This window comes from Sinocyclocheilus anshuiensis, unplaced genomic scaffold (genome assembly GCF_001515605.1).
Source record: "Sinocyclocheilus anshuiensis isolate Anshui unplaced genomic scaffold, SAMN03320099.WGS_v1.1 scaffold566, whole genome shotgun sequence".
Classification (NCBI taxonomy): Eukaryota; Metazoa; Chordata; class Actinopteri; order Cypriniformes; family Cyprinidae; genus Sinocyclocheilus; species Sinocyclocheilus anshuiensis.
Genome location: NW_015542410.1, coordinates 1,527,003 through 1,540,583, shown reverse-complemented (window position 1 = coordinate 1,540,583; position 13,581 = coordinate 1,527,003). Strand labels below are relative to the sequence as shown.

At 38.9% G+C, this 13,581-nt stretch overlaps 2 protein-coding genes across 2 annotated transcripts in view; both read right to left on the bottom strand.

The window, feature by feature from the left end:
* LOC107693355 (uncharacterized) overlaps positions 1-4,242 on the bottom strand; it is a 9,450-nt gene extending 5,208 nt beyond the window's left edge. The window contains exons 1-4 of the mRNA XM_016492701.1: positions 4,134-4,242; positions 3,958-4,023; positions 3,669-3,804; positions 3,479-3,583 (exon numbers count right to left, since the gene is read on the bottom strand). Coding sequence (XP_016348187.1) covers positions 3,479-3,583; positions 3,669-3,804; positions 3,958-4,009 — 293 coding nt within the window. The 5' untranslated portion in view covers positions 4,010-4,023; positions 4,134-4,242. The remainder of the gene's footprint in view (positions 1-3,478; positions 3,584-3,668; positions 3,805-3,957; positions 4,024-4,133) is intronic.
* A 788-nt stretch (positions 4,243-5,030) lies between these two features.
* LOC107693264 (histone-lysine N-methyltransferase 2B-like) overlaps positions 5,031-13,581 on the bottom strand; it is a 35,291-nt gene continuing 26,740 nt past the window's right edge. The window contains exons 27-36 of the mRNA XM_016492571.1: positions 13,299-13,457; positions 10,149-12,597; positions 9,635-9,739; positions 9,436-9,554; positions 9,192-9,320; positions 8,845-9,097; positions 8,629-8,736; positions 7,888-7,971; positions 7,606-7,735; positions 5,031-6,810 (exon numbers count right to left, since the gene is read on the bottom strand). Of these exons, the coding sequence (XP_016348057.1) occupies positions 6,535-6,810; positions 7,606-7,735; positions 7,888-7,971; positions 8,629-8,736; positions 8,845-9,097; positions 9,192-9,320; positions 9,436-9,554; positions 9,635-9,739; positions 10,149-12,597; positions 13,299-13,457 (3,812 nt within the window). The 3' untranslated portion in view covers positions 5,031-6,534. The remainder of the gene's footprint in view (positions 6,811-7,605; positions 7,736-7,887; positions 7,972-8,628; positions 8,737-8,844; positions 9,098-9,191; positions 9,321-9,435; positions 9,555-9,634; positions 9,740-10,148; positions 12,598-13,298; positions 13,458-13,581) is intronic.

Sequence of the window (13,581 nt, the reverse complement as noted above, 5' to 3'; positions counted from 1 at the left end):
CTCCTCTGAGGCTGGGACTCTAAACAGTGTTCTGTGCTCGTCTGTGCAGCCAAAGACAGAACAGTTAGCATGTTTTGCTCAAACTTTCGCCATGGCATTAGAACTGGTACACCTTTGTCGCTTACGAAATCAAAATGATGGTGCCATGGGTGGAAACGTGCAGATTAAGGGGCGGTAATATTATAATGAGATCCCTTTGCCACGTCAGCAAGGGAGCGAAATCTGATACGCTCGTTTTCTCAGACGCTTGCAGAAAAAGGCTTCCCAAAACAAAGTTACTGAATTAATCTTTTTCACGTTTCCTTGGTTGGTAGATGCACCGTGGACCTGATTATAGCACTTAAAACCTGGAAAAGTCAGATTTTCATGATATGTCACCTGTAAAAATATGTAATGTTGGTGCAGTTCTAATATGGATCGGTAACGTGTTCCAAAGTTTAGGTGCGGCTATGGCAAAAGCTCGATCACCCCTAGATTTTATTTTTGACTTTGGAACAGTTAACAAACTCTGTTTGGCAGACCTAAGAGTTCTTTCCGGATGATATTCACACAACCGATCAGAGAGGTAAGGGGGAGCGAGACCATTTAAACATTTAAAAACAAGCAAAAGCACTTTAAAATTAATTCTAAAGCGTACTGGGAGCCAATGTAAATGTAACTCAAAATACTCCACAGATCATTTATTATATCATTTTGAAAATGCCTATTTTGAGTGGAAGCAGAAACACGCCGTTTTTCGTGTCTGTCTCTTTAAATGCAAATGAGCTGCTGCTCCCCGCCCCCTTTTCCAGAATAGAGCTGCAGCCATTACAGCTCGGACCTGCTAAATACATCTGTTTTGGTCCTGATTATCATGTTTATCACGCTGAAATCATGCGTTTTGAACCATATAAGGCTTCCCAAAACAAAGTTACTGAATTAATCTTTTTCACGTTTCCTTGGTTGGTAGATGCACCGGGGACCTGATTATAGCACTTAAAACCTGGAAAAGTCAGATTTTCATGATATGTCACCTGTAAAAATATGTAATGTTGGTGCAGTTCTAATATGGATCGGTAACGTGTTCCAAAGTTTAGGTGCGGCTATGGCAAAAGCTCGATCACCCCTAGATTTTATTTTTGACTTTGGAACAGTTAACAAACTCTGTTTGGCAGACCTAAGAGTTCTTTCCGGATGATATTCACACAACCGATCAGAGAGGTAAGGGGGAGCGAGACCATTTAAACATTTAAAAACAAGCAAAAGCACTTTAAAATTAATTCTAAAGCGTACTGGGAGCCAATGTAAATGTAAATGTAAAGACATTAACAAAGGAGTAAAATGTTCGTATTTACGAACACCGGTTAAAAGACATGCAGCCGCATTTTGGACCATTTGTAATCTAGATATTGAAGAACTGTTTATTCCCAGATACAGGGAATTACAATAATCAATTCTAGAAGAAATAAAAGCATGAATTGCAGTTTCAAAGTGCTTAAAAGAAAGGAAGGTCTTCACTTTAGCCAATGTTCTTAATTGAAAAAACTCGATTTGACAACTAAATTTATTTGCCTATCAAATTTAAGTGCACTATTGAAAAAGACACCCAAGTTTTTTTACACCTGATTTAACTAAAGAAGATAAAACACCAGAATTTACATGAGAAATGTTTGGGACTTCAGAAGAGCCAAACACAATATCCTCTGTTTTACTCTCATTTAGATTAAAAAGATTCAAAGACATTCAGGCGTTGACATCGGAAAGACATAGACAGAGGGAGTCTACACCATTTTTATGCTTCAGGGGCAAATAAAGTTGAGAATATCGTCTGCATAGGAGTGATAGTACAAGCCATGCATTTCAAAAATAGAGTCTAAAGGAAGCATATATAAAAAAAAAAACAATAAATGGGCCAAAATAGAGCCTTGGGGGACCCCACAAGTCAGGGGAACCGCCCCAGTAAAATATCGTCCAATATTAATTGAGAAGCATCTATTTTTAAGATATGACTGAAACCAACTTAATGCAGTTCCTCTGATGCCCACAACATGTTCTAGCCAAGCAAGCAAGACCTCATGGTCAACTGTATAAAATGCTGCACTTAAATTTAAAAGTACCAGTACAACAGAGTCACCTGAGTCAGTGGCCATTAAAACATAATTTAAAACTTTTACGAGTGCTGTCTCTGTAGAGTGAAACTTTCTAAAATCTGATTGGAAAACATAAAAAATCTTATTGTCATTCAAAAATCTCTGCAGCTGATGAAAAACCACTTTCTCCAAAATTTTGGATAAAAAAATAAATATTAGAGATGGGCCTAAAATTAGATAAAACTGTTGGATCCAAATTTGGACTTTAAATTCATTACATACAAATTTGTTCTTTATCTAATAAGTTAATAACACTAAGAATGATAACTATAACTTTATAAGGTAAAAAAAAAATTATTCTAATCATTCTAAGAGAATTGAGAAGTTCACATCACAATTATAACAATAGCAACACAGAGGAAATATACTGGTCTAAATTACTCTTATTTTGTCTTGGAATTTAGGTTTAAAAGACAATTAATACTCATTATCAATACGCAATATCTTTGATTTAACTGCATTGTCACTACTGAATGAGACCACAATTTAGCTGGATAATGACACTAACTTTGCTGAATCAACTGAATCAACACTATAACACTATTGTCTTTTTAGAGCTTATTTAAAGCTGAAATAGTGTTTCATAAATGAAGAACACTGCATTACTACTGTGCATTACATACAAATTTGTTCTTTATCTAATAAGTTAATAACACTAAGAATGATAACTATAACTTTATAAGGTAAAAAAAAAATTATTCTAATCATTCTAAGAGAATTGAGAAGTTCACATCACAATTATAACAATAGCAACACAGAGGAAATATACTGGTCTAAATTACTCTTATTTTGTCTTGGAATTTAGGTTTAAAAGACAATTAATACTCATTATCAATACGCAATATCTTTGATTTAACTGCATTGTCACTACTGAATGAGACCACAATTTAGCTGGATAATGACACTAACTTTGCTGAATCAACTGAATCAACACTATGACACTATTGTCTTTTTAGAGCTTATTTAAAGCTGAAATAGTATTTGTTTCATAAATGAAGAACACTGCATTACTACTGTGAATACTTCTATATAGTCCTCAGTGTAAAAAGATGAATCTCAAAATCATACAGTCACTGTTGAAAGGGGTTCAAATATGCAAAAGATGCTGAATAACCAAAGAATGTGCAGGACTTGGAAGACTTCTCTGAAGAACTGCAGGCAGTTTAAATGCTCAGGACAAAGAACTCATTAACAACTATCACAAAACATCCAAATTACAACACAGCTTATTAAGAATTAAGCGTATATATAAACTTTTGAACCTTCATGAATTGTGTTCTTGACATGAGCTCAGAATAAGCAATGTTATTATGATTATACGGTAATATAATCACTGTGGACAGACTTACTGTGGCAATATAGCTGAATTATCCTGGCTCTCTCTAGCACTCTCACTATTTTTCAGTGGTTTTGCCAACTCTCTTAAGGCTTTCATGTATCCTTGGATAGAAATCCTGTAAAATTATAGAAAAAGGTTATGATCAGGCAACGGCTAAACCAACAATTCAATAGCAGTGCATAACCCATAGCTGATCATACCTTGATTTTCTAAACTGCTCATCTCTCACTAATTTCTCTGTAGCGTTTCTGACTTTCTCCAGGAAGTCTACAAAGACTACAGTCCCAGAATTGACGATTTGTTGTCTTAAGGCATATGATTCATCACTCTGCACACCTTCAAAGACAGAATCATAAACAGTGTCAGAGGAACAGAATGAGTAATAGCTACCACAAAAGACAAAGCCAATTCATCCAGAACTTTTCTCTAATAAAATGTAGTTTCAGTTTAAATATTGCACCACAAAAACAGGGAAAAAAATTACTATACCACAGCAGCAGAGAAATGCAGATAAACTTAAGATGGCCAAAATCTTATTCATGTTTCTGTTTTATGCTGTAAGAGAGGAAAACAGAGGTAGCACTACGCATGGATTCAGAAAACCAAAGTCAATGCATGTTTACTTTGTACTGAATATTATTGACAACACAACCGATAAACAATACCTTTTTGAGTCTGTGTGCATACGAAATAGCCCTCACTGTCTGACTGTTGCTTATATGGGTCATTACATGGTCACCTGTTCACAGCAGAGTAAATGTGTGCACATTTCAACAGTGAGCGGGGCAGAAGGGCAGATGAGCAGCATGGCGGGACTAAACAAACATTTATGTTAATATTTGAATGTTTTGTCCATTGGTTCTTACTGATGGTGTCTATACAGATCAACTTTCCACAGGCAAAATTGGACAAAAAAGGCAGATATTGCAGAGAGGAGCCTCTTCCTATTATTAGTAGTGTGCATGTAAATTTCAATTCTAGCATATTTAGATGAGATTAGCATGAACAAGGAGTTGCATGATCTATTTCACTATAACAGACAATAAAATGTAACTTTTCAGAATTAGTTATAAAAAAATGCTCAAGATATTAAATCTTAACATAAAATTAAAGGCATGCCAAAGAAGAATCTTATTTAACCATTAAAATAGAAATATAAAAGCTGACTGAATGATTCTAGGCAATTAGCATATACGCTGATGGTGAATAAATAAGTGAAATGTAAATCTAATTCTCTAAATGAAGTAACTTTTTATATCTAACATAATATACATTTAATCAATAGACATTGTGTTTGAATAATTAAACCTTACAAATGCTCAGATAAAAGCCAAAAACATCATTTCCAAAAAGATTTTAAGGTAAAATCAAGTTAAAGTCTTTTAAAGGCCAAATGAAAGCCATTTTTTCTCTGAAATAACATGCTCTATTGAAGTATACAGTGGTCAATTTTGATTTCACACTGACTTAAAATATTTGAAACAAAAATCAGGATTGCTTTGTTCAAATATTTTTGTATCTTTATTACATACAGAACATCATAAATAAAAAAAAAAGTGCGTAGAAAAATTTAACAGATTTAGAAATTCTTGTATACAACTTTATACAAAGATTCACTCTGAGTGGGATCACGTTCAGTGATGGAATCAAGCCACAGTCTTCATTTTTAATAATAAGCACACTTCAATACTGTACAAAAGCATGAGGGAAGAAGGATCCGGGAATTCTCTGGAAAAACAAACTAATGAAACAACTCCTACAGTCACACTGCATAAAATCAAAGCTAGTGCGGGATTATCCCCAGCATTCTTTATACTACTGTTTGTACTGTAACTTACTAGCTGTCACTGATGTACTGAGGTAGTCAACCCAAATGGAGATGAGAGTCGGTCTAAACGTGCTGCGAGAGGAAGGGTATCAAAAGACGACACATGGCTATTAGCAGCACATCGGCTGTTTCCAGCTAAAGCCACCATTCATGAGTATGGTTTTGAATAATTCCTTAAATACTTGTGCACTGACGATCAGAATGGGATTCTTCACATCTTTAACACTACACAAGTGATCCTAATATGTAGAATATTACAATTGACCCCCAAAAGACTGGCCTCAAGACATAAAAGCACATAAAAACAGTGGGTTCTTAAAACCAAAATCGGGCTTCGGGTGAAGTCTTATGAAGAATGGTAAAGTGTACATGACCCAGAATGCAGTAAAACGGTCTGTATATGCATTCAGAGCAAAGGTACTCTAACTTAAATTAATGTGCCAGTCAAGGGTGGTAAATTTGGTTTTAAAATGTGCTATAAGTGATGTATTCATTTGCATTCATTAAAAAAAAAAAAGAAAAAAAAACCAACACTGTGAAATATACAAACATCAATGTTCTGGAAACACAGGCTCCTGTTAGAAACTAGGTTGTGTGGCAAGATTGTTCATGGTTTGACTAAAAAGTACATCTGTTCTGGAGAATATGTACAGTGCTTACATTTCCACAAAAAAAGAGCAAAGATTATTAAGGTGCTGTTGAGGACGACCTATAACAGGAACTCCTCTTGATTCAGTAGCAAAAATAATCACACCCTTTCAAACTTCAGGGTATCCTCCACTATGAATACCTCTGTACATTTATTCTGACACTAAAGGATCCTTCCAGAATAGATCTACTACATTACCAGCCACCAGTGGCAAGATTTAAAAGGCATGCTGGGACAAAGTAGTATAAGGACAGGTGAAACAGGTAAGGGTATTCGTTTACGGTCACAATTTTTAATTGTTGAATCAAAGCAAATGGCCTCATCCAGTGCAGGACGTTACTGGGTTGTTAAATGTTGGGGTAGGAAATATAACTTGCGCGAGGTAACCGATCAAGACGTGCTGGTGGTCTAAAAAGGCCACACACCCTGCCAAACAATCTCAATATTGTGTTTCCTTCTGAATAATTCATCTCCACACCATTAAGCACCTGTAATGAGTGTCTTCCTTCATAAATAGCCACCCATACCAAAATATCCCCTCCTAAACCTCCTGTCTCCGCCCATTTGCCATTGAGTAAACATGCCGGTTTTAGTTCAGGAAGCGTCGGCAGCGCCGGGCCCCGCAGTTACAGTGCAACTTGTTGTTTGCATCTTCAATGGGGAACTTGTAGTTGTAGGTGAGCTCCTCTCCACGGTAAATCTTCCGCAGGGCGAATATAACGATGTGCTTCTGGCCCTCCACATTGATGACTCTTGAGTAACAGTTAGGGTCGCAGGAGTGATTTATAAATCGTGCCGCGTTTCCGTGCATGGTGGCGTCCACCACATCAAAGTCGTCAATGCGAAACATGTAGCAGCCGATGCCCTTTGAGGAAAGAGAGGCAGGAAACAGACAGTAGGTTAGGAATTCAACATCACTGCAATGCAAGAGGATAAATAGATGTTTTTAAAGGGGTCCTATTATGCTTTTTCAACTTTAGTTAGTCTGTAATGTTGCTGTTTGAGCATAAAAACGATCTGCGAAGTTACAAAGCTCAAAGTCCCATTCAAAAGGAGATATTTTATTTAACAGAAATCACTTTTCAGAAACTACAACGAATGACTCGTTTGGACTACAACACATATTTTCCGTGATTTGTGATATCACAAATACAGACGAGTGGGAGGAGACCAGGTTGAGATGCACTAGAGAAGGCAACGAGTGTTATCACTATGTCAGAGACACACTAGTTTCCCCAAGGCAGATGAACTTAGAGTGGTTACAATCATCCGGGTTTAAATCACGCTCAAATTGATTTGATTTTGACGCAATATTTACACTGAAGCTCGCTGGCGGCTATGGTAAGGGGCGTGACATTTCCCGACCAGGCGCCGAGTGCTGCCAATCACACACTGGCCCAGCTAACCAATCACAGCACATTTCGTATTTCAGAAGGCGGGCCTTCATTTGATACAGGAACTATTAGAATCGTTCAAGCCAGACTGGGGAGAGAGGCGTTGTAATAATGTAAAATATGTGAAAAATAATGTGTTTTTCGAACAACCTAGTATGAGAGCATGTTCTTGTACACCCCAAAACAAAATCAAGACTTTATAAAAGAGCATAAAAGGACCCCTTTAAGCAAAAACTGTGCATCACACTGGGACAAATCACTTTTACCTTGCTGTCATAGTATTTCTCCCTTTTGTCAGTGAGAACTGAGCGGATGACATTGCCAGCGTACTCGATCACCATCTCTCCAGCCTCAATTTTCCTCTTGCAGAAAAGACCACGACCATGTATAGCGGATCTGTCATGGAGATAAGGAATTGCACCAATTACTTTTGCTCTTAAAAGTTATGTTCATTCCATCTTTTTTATTGGCATGGGATTTGTTGTTAAGCGATTTTACACAGCTAGTTTTTATGCTGTAATACCCTGCATCTCTCGGGAAGGCATTACCTGTAAACTCCCACAGCCTCTTTAGAGGTTTTCTCCAAGTGTCTGAACCTCATAGCCACTGGCAACTCCGTACTTGTGGCTCGTCTAAAGGGAAGTCAAAATAACAGGATGAGTCACAAAAAACATAAAAATGTTAACAACACTAGTAATGCACTGACTTTACATACTTACAAAAAATCTATTATTTTGGTATTATAATTGATAAACATGAAATTTATTTCATCTATCTTTTTTAAAATCATCTTTTAAATGGCACAAATAAATTTTAAGTAATAGTTCACCCAAAAATGAAAATTAGGTCATTAATTACTCACCCTCATGTCGTTCCAAACACTTAAGACCTTCGTTCATCTTCGGAAAACAAATTAAGATATTTTTTATGAAATTCGAGAGCGTTCTGAACCTGCATAGACAACAAGGAAACTACCACATTCAAGGCCCAGAAAGGTAGTATGGACATAAAATATTGCACACAAAAAGTATTCTCGTAGCTTCATAAAATGATGATTGAAACACTGATGTCTCAATTATGTCCTTACTACTTTCTGAGCCTTGAATGTGACAGTTGCATTGCTGTCTATGGGAGGTCAGAAAGCTCTCGGATTTCATCAAAATATCTTACTTTGTGTTCCCAAGATGAACGAAGGTCTTACGGGTTTGGAGCGACATGAGGGTGAGTAATTAATGACAGCATTTTCAATTTTGGGTGAACTTTTCCAAATATGTTGCTGAGGGTCTAACCTGCTGGATTTTAGCATAACATCATCCTCTTCATCATCACATGGCCTTGACTCAGGAAGCTGACGATGTTGCGATGCCAGGAAATTGAACATATCAAAGGTAGATTTTCTGTGCGGGGGGAGGGAGAAAGCCAATTTTTGATTTCCACATTTGGAAAGGAACAAATAAACAACTCAAAGTCATATGTGAGGCATACACGAGTTCACAGATACTTACCGCACATAGACCTCTGCGCGGGCACAGCCACTGGGGTTTATTGGCAGCTCTTCTTCCGGTACTTCATGCTGGTGGAAACGAAAACTGTGTTTCTGGCAGAGAGAAGCACCCTGCAGCTGCTCCAGCAGAAAGAGCACAGCATCGTGGAGGACACCCAGAACCCTGGCACCACTTATCCTGCTGAAGGGAAACTGCTCTAGCCGACAGCCTACCCGTGCCTCCTGGACACCATCAATTACTGCCTTCCACGCCACTGAAAAAACACCGTAAAGGGAAATATATAATAATGCGCCAAAGTGTGAAAGGAAGAAACTACTTGTGTCACTACAAGGTTTATCAATACTGACCATCCATGCTGTCAGCTTCAACGCTAAAGCCATCCTCACTGGTAATCTGGAAGCGCAGGTGGGGCAGATACTGACTGGCACACTTATCCTGCTTGCCTGGTGATGGAGAGTCCTCATCTGAACTCCAACCTGAAACAGGTCCACATGCAGTTAACTTTCAAAACCTCTGTTACAGTTCAAATTGATTAAATTAGCTTTAGCAACTAAAATGTTGCTTTAAGGTAACACAATATCTCATATTCACCCGCATAGGGGGCCCAGTCTGAGGAATCACCATGTTTGTAGCTCATACACTGAGATTTAGCACTGTCTCGTGTGTCATTTCCCTGCACCGAAGTGGGCTCTGATTTATTTGGAGTAATTCTAAAAAGAGGACAAAGAAAACATTATGGTTATCTTTGGTAAAACACAAGTAAATGTGATTTTAAGTCATCAGCACTGACCTCTCCTTTTCATCGTTCTTTGGCTGATCAAGAGATCCAACATCAGGGTCGTCAAAGTCGAGCACATCCTTTACACTTGGGGCCTTTATTCTAACCCGGTTTGATCTAAACATCAACAAAATAGCATGATTACCATTACATGATAATATTAGAAAGAAATTAATAACATCTAGTTTGAATGTTCAAAATGACATTTTTAGTTGTGTTAATGACTAGTCAGTCTTAATCAGGCTTTGGTTTAGAGGGCAGGTCCACCAAGAAGTTTGTATTTTTGTTAATGAAAAGTCGCTTTATGCCAAAAAATAAATAAAAAATTCAGTGAGGGCGTAAATACTTTTTTCCACCTTTTACTACACAAAACAGTATCATTATTGTGTAACATCTGATATACTGTTAAAATGTGAAAAAAAAAAAAAGCTGTACATTCCCTCCTATAACCTGGGTCTCTACAATCTACAATAATGATCAACAACTTGACCACCCTGACTAAATTTGACTGAATATTTGTCCCTACCTGCTGTTGTCATCCTGGGAACAAGGACCCATCTGGTCCAAGAAGTCTGTGCGGCATCTTTTCACACCAATTCGATCAGTTACTGAAGACACTCTCTTGATCTTGACTTGAGGTCTGGAGTGGGACAAGATGTTGGGTTGAGTCCGAAGATGAAACCCAGGGAATGAATCCTTTGATTCAGGAGAGAGGCGTTTTTCGAGGTGGAGCTGAGAAGGGCTCATGCCAGTGGGACTTGCTATTTCACGATGACTTGCCATTGCTTTGTCGATTATCTCCTGGGCCACTTCCTTCTGCCCACTTTCAGAAATCAAGCCAGTTCTTTCTATCGAAGGACTGATGCTGTGTAATTGGCTTCCAGGATAACTCTGAGGAATCCTCCTGATTAGCACCTGGGTTGGTGGTGTTGCTCCTTTGTTGCTGCTGTAAGATATGATACGCGTTGGTGTGGTTTTGCTGAGACTAGCTTGAACCTGCGGCACTGGTATCACCATAACCTTAGGGACAGGTCGCTGGAGAACATTACTGCTGTGGATTATCTTCGCAATCTGGCTGATTTGGGTGTATGAGGGAGAATTAGAGCTAGTTAATTGGTATGTATTAGTCTGTGGGTTTTTCACTAGAATCTGTCCCGCACTGTTGACCAGAAGAACCTGATGTGTAAGGGGTGTTCCAGGTAAACACTGGGGCAGAGACTGTTCAGACACTTGTTTTGGGGTGGCAATGCGTATGGCGATCCTACGACCTTTAGTGGCTTCCTTAGGCAGAGCTCCAAAACCATTTATTAAAACCGAAGCAGGAGCAAGCGGAGTTCCTTGTGTTGTAACAGAAATGGTGGGAGAAGATGAGACAACACTGACAGGCAAGGAAAGTGGCAGAGTGTTGGCAACAGGCATTGCCATATGGAAGGGTTTGGGTTGGGAACCAGGTTGTATGGTCACAAAACGGTTGTATGGTCTTTTTGTGGGTGCAGCTGGTGCAACAACATGAATTGTTCTAGTACTACTCATTGGCACAGCGGTCGCTGGTTTCTCAACAGGTGACAAACCTCTCTTTAAAACAGGTTCAACCTTGTTTACTGGTGAGGAATCAGTTGCCGCCACAGGACCAGCAGCATTTTCTGTCAAGCCCAAAACTCTGCCATCAACAGCAGATATGAAATTCCCACTGGTGTCATCCAAGAACACTTCCTGCAAACATTCTGTTGATTCATTTTCGAGCAAGACTTCTTCTTGGGTCATAACAAGATCACTACCTTTGCAAAGGATGGGGGTTTTTGCTTTTAGTTCATCTGGAAATGACTCTTGTCCATTAGATACTTCAGAATCAATAATTACGTTTCCACCATCTTGTAAAAAAGTTATTTCCTGAATTTCCTGTTCTTCACAGACTTGGTCCATGTTTTGAGTCTCTAGCTGTGAAATCTGATCAACAGAATCTGTTGTATGTGGATTTGCAACAGGTGATCTTGGGCAAACTAGCTGCCCGTCACCATGGGTTCTGCCCTTGTTTGGACCAGTGCACTTTAATGGCTCAGTATCCTGACTACAAAAACTACTTCCTACTTCCTGAGTATCATCGTCTGCGTTGGCTTCACCTGTATCACTCTCCGAGTCATTGTCAGCTCCATCCAGCTGAGAGATGGACCCTGAGTTAGGAAGGACTGAGAGACCTGCCTGTGCAGATTCTTTAGCAGGTTCACGGACCACAACTGTGCGAGAGAAATTCAGATAATGGTCAGAGACATCATCATCTGTTTCCATTTGCATCTCTGAAGTCAAGTCCTTCCTGCCAGTGCTGAATTTGCAGGCTCCTTCTTCTGCATCTCCCTCACCACCTTGAGGGTCGCAGTCCAGAGCCACATTTTCATTGAGCAAAGCCTCATCAAATTCAAGCTTTGCGTTCAATACCGAGGCCACCGCCACATCTGTGTCTGGATCAAAGTGCGCAGAGAGCAGTTCTTGATTCGACTTGTCGGATGAGGCAGGAATTCTGTTGCTTGGTGCACTTGCAGCCACCTCCGGCTCCGACAAGGCAAAGAGCTCTTGAACCACCTCATCAGTCTTATGCTGTGTGGTTTTGAAAGGCTGTTTATGTCTTGGGGAGTGGCGGACAGATGAACGTAAGGTGGAAGAGGGACTTCGTACAGCTGCTTGTGGAGGAGAGGGTCCTGAGGTGATGCTAGAGGGAGACAAAGAGGAAGGCCTCCCCCTTTGTCGAGGTGAGGTGGAGCTCTTGAAGTTCTCGGTTGCACCAAGTGGTGAGACAGGGGGGCTGAATGAAAGTGACCTAGGGTGAATCGTGCCCCCTGATCGCAAAGCCATTGGGCCTGACAGTACCACAGTGGGAGGAGAGGCATTTCGGCTACGTGTGGAAAGTCTCCTTGTTGCACGTCGTGTCTCATCAAGGTCACTAATGGTCAAAATGTGATGGGATGTGGAAACAGCATTTCCTGAGAAGGAATTTTAAGATAACTATGTATGACTTTCATTATGAATAATCAAGGCTTAACAGGATAGCTCACCCAAAAATGTAAATTCTATCATTATTTACTCAGCATCATGTCATTCCAAATCCATAAGAGTTTTGAAAGTATTTAGCTGTATTTAGTATTAATCTTTGAAACACACAAAAATATTTTTTTCTGATGAAACCTGAGAAGTTTTATGTAACCAAAACTTCCAAAAACGTCACAAAGGCATCATAAAATAAATCCATAGGAAGCGAGTGGTTAAATCCAAATCTTGTGAAGAGATATGATTGCTTTATATGAACAGATTTAATTTTTACATATTTTATTTACATCTAAAAAGTGATCGACACACATACATGGGTACAAGCTGTATGCTATATATAAGCTAGATATGTGTGTGTAGATCATTGTTTAGATGTAAATAAAAGCAAAATTTGTTTTTTTGTATTTCATATCTCTTCACAAGCTAGGGACAGAAACCTCTGAGGTTTCATTTAAACATCTTAAATGCGTTTAGAAGATTACCTTACGAAGATTAGTCTTATGGGTTTGAAATGACATGAAGGTGAGTAAATGACGACAATTTTAATTTTTCGCTGATTGATCCCCAGAATCACATTAAAATTTGATTTATTTGTTTGGTAAATGAACATAACTTCAAACTGATGCAAAGATCTTACCTGGGGAAGGTAACGGTCTGGACATTCCCCCTGCTGGTCTCCTGCTGTGTGGATAGCCAGGAGCCTTGCCTCCGGCCCCTGAGTCTTGTTTGACTTGTTTGGAGGGGGTGCTGGGGGGCAGCCCAGGTGAAAAGGACTCACTATCTGTGCCATCCTCATCTATAAGACAGAGATATGAGTAGTCAGAATTAATAATAATAAAAAATAAAAATAAAAAACTTTTGAAAAATGAACACTAATTACACAGATTCCACACCATATTGGCCCTCTAACAAAAATATAT